Below are 8,397 nucleotides of genomic sequence, written 5' to 3'. Positions count from 1 at the left end.
AGCCTCCTGAGATTACAGGCGTGAGTAGCCAGTGCCTGGCTAGGTGAATATTTTTAACTCTGTTTTAATGCCTCTCATGTAACAAGCAGTCTATGATATGCAGAGAGTAGGTAATCAGCGCAAGTTTCATTGTGCTGAAATGCAATAAAAATTAGCATGAGTAATGAAACTCAAAGCAGTGTTTGTGGGACCAAAGAAGAGAAGTTTATTAGAAGATAATCATGCTGTAAGACCTTAGATCTACATCTAGGTCTCCATTCACAGATTCATTGATTGGGTAGCTTGGAGTGGAAAGTTTGTCAGGCAGAGAAAAGGGACTAAGACTTTTCCAGAAGACTGATTGCTGGCTTGAAGCAGTGGGCTCACTAATCAGCAGCAGGAGTTGCAGCAGGAGGTCCTGCAGGTGGTGCGGCAGGGGGCAGGCTGGCAGCAGGGGGGCCGGCAGCAGGGGGCCTGCACAGTGATGGGCTGGCAGCAGGTGGAGGCCCAGCAGCAGGGCCTGCAGACCACAGCGGTGCAGGAGCTGGGGCAGCAGGTGATGGGGCGGCAGCAGCCCTGCTGCAGGCTGCAGGGGTCACAGCAGATGGGGCGGGGGCAGGGCTGGCAGATGGGGCGCGTGCAGTGGGGCACGCAGGTGACAGGGCGGCACACTGTGGTCTGGCAGGAGACAGGGCGGCAGCAGCAGGGGTCGCGGCAGCAGCAGGGCTGGAGGCAGCAGCCTCCACCACAGCTCTGGGAGGAGAAGGAGCCACAGCAGGAGCCGGTCATGGTGGTGTCTGGTTTGGTATGGGCTGGAGGAGTTGAGAGCAGTTGTGTGTTCTCAGGTGTGATCCTTTCCCTTCCTCCTGGGCCTTTTATATACCTAGCTGGGTCCTGATAATTCCTCTTGTTATTATTTTGGCCAATTAAGCAGAGTTTTGCTTGATTGTAGTCTGACTCATGATCTCATTAAAGAATTTTTGCTGCATCTCTCAATATTATTCACACTATCCATTACCAAAACCTAAAAAATTCGGTCACTCGAGATGATACAGTTCTGTTAATTGATGGATAATGCATTTTATGGGGGTAGAGTATGATGTTGTGGTCACACAGATGCATTGTGTATTGGCCAACTCAGGAGACTTAGGTTATCTATCATTGTTTATCATGTCCTTGTGATGAGATTATTCAATTACATAATACCATATTACTTGCTATCACCATCATCTGTAATCAGGACCACCAGAACACATTCTCCTAGCTGGCTATGACCAATCTTTTCCCTTCCTTGCATCTCTTGATGTTCACTTTGAGTGGGGGCATCCAGTTAAGCCTCTAGAGAATGGCCCCGAGAGAGCATCAGTTTCTTTTAAAAGAATACAGCATAGAGGAATTCATAGAGCACTTACTAGATCCTTCTCCACCAGCAGCCTCCCTGGAAAAACTTACCTGTGCATCTGACAGACGTCAGGCACATCTTCCCTTGGGAATTCATTTGCTTATCATTTGATATATATGTCTCCAATCAAACTGAAGCTCACACACAGAAAAATCAGAACTATATTCATGTAAATCAGGTAGATATTAGAATAAAGTATCTAAAGACTTCCATTTATTTTTTCTTTTTATTCCAATTCAGGTTGTTTTATAACTCTAGCCCTTTTTTAATATCTAAACATGATATTTTGTAATACTTGCCTTAAGTATTAAAGCAACTTTTTGTATGTAATCAAGAGTTGAGATGCTGGGTGCCAGTTGTTTGTGCCTGTAATCCTGGCTACTCAGGAGGCTGAGATCTGAGGATCATAGTTTGATGCCAGCCCAGGCTGGAAGGTCTGTGAGTTATCTCTAATTAACCAGAAAGAAAAAAAAGAAAGAAGGAAGGGAGGGAAAAAGAAGGAAGAAAGGAAAGAAAGAAATGAAAGAAGGTAAGAGAGAGAGAGAGAGAGAGAAGAAGAGAAGGAGGAAGAGGAGGAGGAAATAAAGAAGAAAGAAAGACCAGAAGTGGAGCTGTGACCTTAAGTAGTAGAGTTGCATCATCCTTGAGTAAAAAGGCTAAAGGATAGCACCCAGGTCCTGAGTTCAAGCCCAGGATCAGCACACACACACACACACACACACACACACACACACACACACACACACACACACACACACACACACACACACACAGTTTGAATCATGGGAAGTTTTTTCTTAATGTACCATGACCTGTGTGCTATAACTACCAAGTGAGATGATGGAAGTTTTCTTAGTCCACATTATAAACATATTACACTACACACTTCAGGGAGGGTGTCTTTCAGCTTTCATCTTGTGCCGTGATGACAATGTGATGGGCCTGGCTTATTCTATAAGCATGGTTGTGGGCAGTGAGGAGCAGACTCTTCCCCTTCCATCTTTACCTCTCCTGTTGGTTGCCAGGCAACATTTAGATCCCTTTAGAATCATTTTTCCTTTCAAAAGCAAGTACTTTGAGCACTTTTGAGGATCTAAATTCCCCCAAATAGAAGTTGAAACATCACTCCAAAACTCTAAAAGGAATATGGATTGACTCATCACCACAATTGAGGAGACAGACGAGAGAGACTTCAAGTAGTCTCCATCCACTCTAACGACTTTCCACTTGCCCAGGCTTTGCATTCAAGTAGTCTGCATCCACTCTAACGACTTTCCACTTGCCCAGGCTTTGCATTCAAGTAGTCTGCATCCACTCTAACGACTTTCCACTTGCCCAGGCTTTGCATTCAAGTAGTCTGCATCCACTCTAACTACTTTCCACTTGCCCAGGCTTTGCATTCAAGAAGTCTGCATCCACTCTAATGACTTTCCACTTGCCCAGGCTTTGCATTCAAGTAGTCTGCATCCACTCTAACTACTTTCCACTTGCCCAGGCTTTGCATTCAAGTAGTCTGCATCCACTCTAACTACTTTCCACTTGCCCAGGCTTTGCATCCTTTTCTTTTCTTACAGACATGAGTCTTTTTTTTTTCTTTGCTTATAATAGAAACTTACATGAAAGTAGTGCTTTTCTTCTTTTCAGGATATATTATCTCCTAATCAGCCTTTGGGTTGCTGTGAAGCCTTTGTGGTGATTGAACTATTGCCAACATTGACAAAAGTTAATGCTAATGAAAATAAGTTCTCTTTTCTAAGTACTTCTCCCATAAAGCTAACCCAAAAATATGTTTTCTCCCCTGTAAAATTCTACACAAATTTAGACATTCTAGCACACTCATCCCCACTCACTAGTTCTAGTGGAGAACTTTAGGTTTGTGGTGCTGGTTTCAAAAGTCACAGGGCTGCAGGAACTCAGCTCATGCTGTGTCACTGGTGGCAAGCTAGATGCTATTTAATTTTTTTTCAATAGAATTGGTTGCAGCTCACCATTTTATAAAAAAGAACAAAAGTGGGCCATTCTTAATGTGTCAAATTTGTGAATGTATGAATATAAGTAAAAATACATGATCTAGCTGGCTCACACCTATAATCCTAGCTGAAATGAAGCCAGTCCAGGTAGACAAATCCATAAGACTTTTATCTCCAATTAGCCAGCAAAAAAAGCCAGAAGTGGAGGTGTGGCTCAAGTGGTAGAGTGCCAGCCTTGAACAAAAAAAAAAATCAAGAGCATGAGGCCCTGAGTTTAAGCCATATAAATATATAAATACATGTATATATACATACATATATATGTATACATATACACGTATGTGTATATATATATATATATATATATATATATACATACATACATATGTATGTATATTCCACATCACACAACCTGGTAATTCTAAATCTACTCTTAATATCTAGCCAACTTGCCAATCAGGAATTCAGATGCTATTTACACTCATTTAAGGTTCTGTCACTTGCTGGTTATTTAGCTTTGGGTCAGATAGTGATACATATCATGATATATGGGATTTAAATAAGCTAATACTTGTCAAAGACTTTAGGACAGTGACTCTTAATATCCTGAAACTGTCAAAAAATATATTAAATAAATCAAGAGGTGTATTTTAAAATGTTATGTTGTGGCAAATAAAGTCTTATTTTTCAATTTAGGAGAAAATGAAAACATTTGATATGGAAAATGGCCACCACAGAATGCACATTAAATAAGATGTTTACTCAATCATGAGTTAACAGTATGAGGTAAAATTAAAATACCTTAAGCCAGGCCCTGGTGGCTCACGCCTGTAATCCTAGCCACTCAGGAGTCTGAGATCTGAGGATCACCATTCAAAGCCAGTTTGGGCAGAAAAGTCTGTGAGCCTCTTAACTTCATGTTCAATATATGTGAAGATGGATAGCAGTTGTTTAATTTTCTTGGGAAATGCCATTAATGTGTGATTTCTTAGCACAGAAAAGCCCATATGGAAACCCAACGTAGAGTTAGTGTCTACTTGCATTGGTATTGTAAATAATATTTTGAATACCTATTCTCAGGCACATAAGAGGGGAATCCATTATTCAAGTTGAATAATGAATTGGGCACAAAAGGAAAAAGAATAAAGGCCATAATTTACGTTGGGAAGATGAGCATGCTTCTACCTGACTGAGAGGACATGTTAATTCAAGGTCTCATGTCAGGAAACTTGTGTTCTCTGGGGTTGTTTCTTGACACCGGGGCTTATAATTGCGTTTTATCTATATTATTCATCCATTCACAATTCACTATTCTTCAAAAACAGAGATGATGGACAAGATTTTACCTAGGCATTTTCTCCCACCTTCATCCTACTGGCTTTTGTGCTGTTCCCACAGGTGTGAGCTCAAGCAACTAACCCTGATATGGTGAATGGAGGGTCACCCAGACAAGCTGCCACATGTAGCATTTCTCAGGTGGCTGATGTTTGCTGAAACTCCCTGTATGTGCAAAAGACACACTCATTTCTACCTTTCTCTCTAGAAATGTAAGCCTCTGAATGACATTTCAGGTTGTTGCAGAGAACCATTGAAGAAGATTGTTCTGCATCTTGCTTTGGAAAGCTCTGGACCATGAACAACCAACCCAAAACACAAAAGATTACTGGTGCAAAAGGAAGTAGCACAAAGACTATGTGTTCCATGCTAAGAATGTCGTATTTATTAGAAAACAGAGAATATGACATAGGGCCCAAAGAAGACAGAGAAGTCTAGGACTGGAAAGCTATCTTTACTGGGTAGTCTGAGCTAGCTTGGAGGGCTGAGCGATAGGCTTCGCCAGGAAATGCAGAGAATCCACGGGAGGACCCTCAGCAATCATGGGCCTCTCAGCAGCAGGAGTTGCAGCAGGAGGTCCTGCAGGTGGTGCGGCAGGGGGCAGGCTGGCAGCAGGGGGGCCGGCAGCAGGGGGCCTGCACAGTGATGGGCTGGCAGCAGGTGGAGGCCCAGCAGCAGGGCCTGCAGACCACAGCGGTGCAGGAGCTGGGGCAGCAGGTGATGGGGCGGCAGCAGCCCTGCTGCAGGCTGCAGGGGTCACAGCAGATGGGGCGGGGGCAGGGCTGGCAGATGGGGCGCGTGCAGTGGGGCACGCAGGTGACAGGGCGGCACACTGTGGTCTGGCAGGAGACAGGGCGGCAGCAGCAGGGGTCGCGGCAGCAGCAGGGCTGGAGGCAGCAGCCTCCACCACAGCTCTGGGAGGAGAAGGAGCCACAGCAGGAGCCGGTCATGGTGGTGTCTGGTTTGGTATGGGCTGGAGGAGTTGAGAGCAGTGAGGTATGATGTCTTCCTCTTCTTCTTGGTCCTTTTTATACCTGGCCAGGAGTTGATGACCCCCAGGTCACGTGACCGTTTCCTTGTTTTGGTTTATTCCTTGTGAAATGACACCAAATTAGTAAGTTCTGTAGCCGATATTTTTAAGGTCTCAAGTACTCATACAAGGCTCTGTTTCCCTTAGTTAATTGGGGAACCATTATATTTCGCTATTTCTGCTGCAAATATGAACTGAATGAGCAACTTCAAAGTCTCCAATTATGTGTATAATTTGTTGATGCTTTTGCCAGGGGATGTTTTGACAGCAGAGTAGCTGCTATGGCCTGAGGGTTCTTTACTAACAAGGACAGGGAATTTGCCAAGCAGTGACAAGTATTTTCCATTGCTAACCCGCCTGCATAAAACAAGCTGAGAATGTCAGTACCACAACACGTTAAAAGCCAAATTTCTGTTAGAAAAGAAATTTCCAGTCTACTTTTGGAGCCACAGGAATATATCTTTGTAGGCCCTGCAGCATTTGTTGTGTAGACTTAGAAATTCGCTCATTGATTTCCAGGGTTTTATCTTTCAAAACCAAGGTGAATTTCATTATCTATACCCTTTACTTACTATCCTTGTATTGTAACTCTGTTCAGCCATCATATTTATTGAAATACATTAATTTATATTATTACTTACATAATACTAAAATGAATTGATATACTTAAGTTATTCCTCATAACCCTTCTAGAAGGCAAAACTAATTGTATTTTTCATTCTCTGTATAAGGAACCTAATAAGCAACTTGTTCAAGTTTACACATCTAGTAAGTATGGGAGCCAATACTTATTACAGAAATATCTGTGGAGACAGTCCAGTCCAAAAGAGGTAGAGAATGAGTGTGTGAACCACATTCTCAGGCCTCAATAAATGTCTGCTATACTTAGGAATTTTAATGGTACACTTAGCTCTAAAACAATTGTTATTTGTGACATGGCTAACTGTTAGAGTCATCTGTAAAGATTGGATATCTTTCCAGTATCCTTAGGAATTTTAAGAATTATATCTTACTCGGTCTTTTGAACATTCTAAAACATACCTCCTGGACATAGTATCGTAATTGGTCACAATTGTTTAAGGGACATGTGAAGAAAGGCCACAAGATAGTGAGGGAGACGGAGAACCTGAGTGCATCTACGTAAAGGTGGCCATCACCCAAGGTTCCAAATTCCTAGTTAGTGATCTCAGCTGACAAGGGTCTCAGAGCCATCTTTCCCATCGTTAGGTCTCCAGCACCTTCCTGTGTACTATGCTTGAGCTCACTCCTGCTGACAAAACCAACCATCATGTCTAATTGTTTCCAACTCTGAGATCTTCTGGGAAAATCAAGCCAGAAATGCTTTGTAGCTCTTGCCTCTTAATTTACTTGGATCTAGCTTTTCCTTGCAACTAATTCTGTTCTAGGTCTGTCGCCGAAGGTACAGGTTCATCCCTTATCGATCACCTTACTTTCACAGCCCCTTACAGATTTACCTAGAGCTGCCCTAGCCAATGTGGCTGGCTAGGGCATTGGGTTATCATGAAAAACAGACAAATCAACCAAGCTCCAGTAATAATGATGAATTTTGGAGAAATAAAACATACGCATCTGAGAGAACGCTGGCAAACAAGGAAGCCCTTGGAAGTCCAAAGAGAAAATTCTAGCAGGCCATGGTAGCTCAGGCCTCTGTAATCCTAGCTACTCAGGAGGCTGGGACCTGAGGATCATAGTTTCAAGCTAGTCTTGATAGAAAAGATCAAGAGATTCCATCTCTAACCAGCCAAATGCTGGACTGGAGATATGGCTCAAATAATAGAGCACCAGCCATGAGAAAAAAAGCTGAGTTCAAGCCCTGGTACAAGCCCAAAAAGAAAAAAGAAAAAAAATGGAGAGGCAAGAAATTGACGTAGTTGGAAATTTAAAAATATTAGTTATCAAGGAAAGGCAGGAGGAATAAAACTAGATTCGTAAGCCTATGTATAAGTAAACTATCAGACCCTTAATAAAGAAAAAAATCCATTGTGCACATATTGAAAATGTAAAATTGCAATGATTGATGTAGAAAAGTACTTGGGAATTCCTAACACTAAGTACCCTGTATATAATACTTTAGAAAGTTTGACCATGTATAAAGAAAAAATATTTTTCATCCTGAGGTGACTTAGTTTTTCATTGAAAATATTTATGTGCCCAGAATGAAAAGACTTGAGCTAGGATTATGTCTACATCTCTTCTAATGATCTTAGTATTTCTTTATTCAACAAATAATTTCTGATTACTTTCTATATGCCAAGTACCTTCTGTTGTACAGATCAGTAGAAATTCACTAGTAAGCAAAATGGATCAAGATCCTTCGCCTCTGCCAGGCACTGGTGGCTCACACCTGCCTAGCTACTCTTGAGGCTAAGATCTGAGGATCATGGTTCAAAGCTGGGCAAGGCAGGAAAATTGGTAAGACTCTTGTTTTTTTTTGGGGGGGGAGGGGGAGTCCGGTCGTGGGGCCTGAACTCTGGGCCTGGACGCTGTCCCTCAGCTCTTCAGCTCAAGGCTAGCGCTCTACCACTTGAGCCACAGCACCACTTCCAGCTTTTTTTCTTTTTGCTTATGTGGTGCTGAGGAATCGAACCCAGGGCCTCAGGCATGCAAGGCAAGTGCTCTACCACTGAGCCACCTTCCCAGCCCCAAGGTAAGACTCTTAT

General features: G+C 42.6%; 2 protein-coding genes across 2 annotated transcripts; both read right to left on the bottom strand.

Moving 5' to 3' along the window:
• Positions 1-369: 369 nt before the first annotated feature.
• Positions 370-768, bottom strand: LOC122102708 (keratin-associated protein 2-1). The gene has a single exon (XM_042673444.1). It carries the CDS (start codon positions 766-768, stop codon positions 370-372), a length of 399 nt encoding a protein of 132 aa, XP_042529378.1.
• A 4,469-nt stretch (positions 769-5,237) lies between these two features.
• On the bottom strand, positions 5,238-5,636 carry LOC122102735 (keratin-associated protein 2-1). The gene has a single exon (XM_042673450.1). It carries the CDS (start codon positions 5,634-5,636, stop codon positions 5,238-5,240), a length of 399 nt encoding a protein of 132 aa, XP_042529384.1.
• Positions 5,637-8,397: the final 2,761 nt, after the last annotated feature.

The sequence above is a fragment of the Dipodomys spectabilis genome, unplaced genomic scaffold (assembly GCF_019054845.1).
Source record: "Dipodomys spectabilis isolate Male_0828 unplaced genomic scaffold, ASM1905484v1 ptg000018l, whole genome shotgun sequence".
Lineage (NCBI taxonomy): Eukaryota > Metazoa > Chordata > Mammalia > Rodentia > Heteromyidae > Dipodomys > Dipodomys spectabilis.
This window is presented reverse-complemented; position numbering and strand designations above follow the sequence as displayed.

Coding starts and splice junctions, on each gene's coding strand:
- LOC122102735 (XM_042673450.1), bottom strand. CDS start 5,636: ATGACCGGCTCCTGCTGTGGCTCCTTCTCCTCCCAGAGCTGTGGTGGA.
- LOC122102708 (XM_042673444.1), bottom strand. CDS start 768: ATGACCGGCTCCTGCTGTGGCTCCTTCTCCTCCCAGAGCTGTGGTGGA.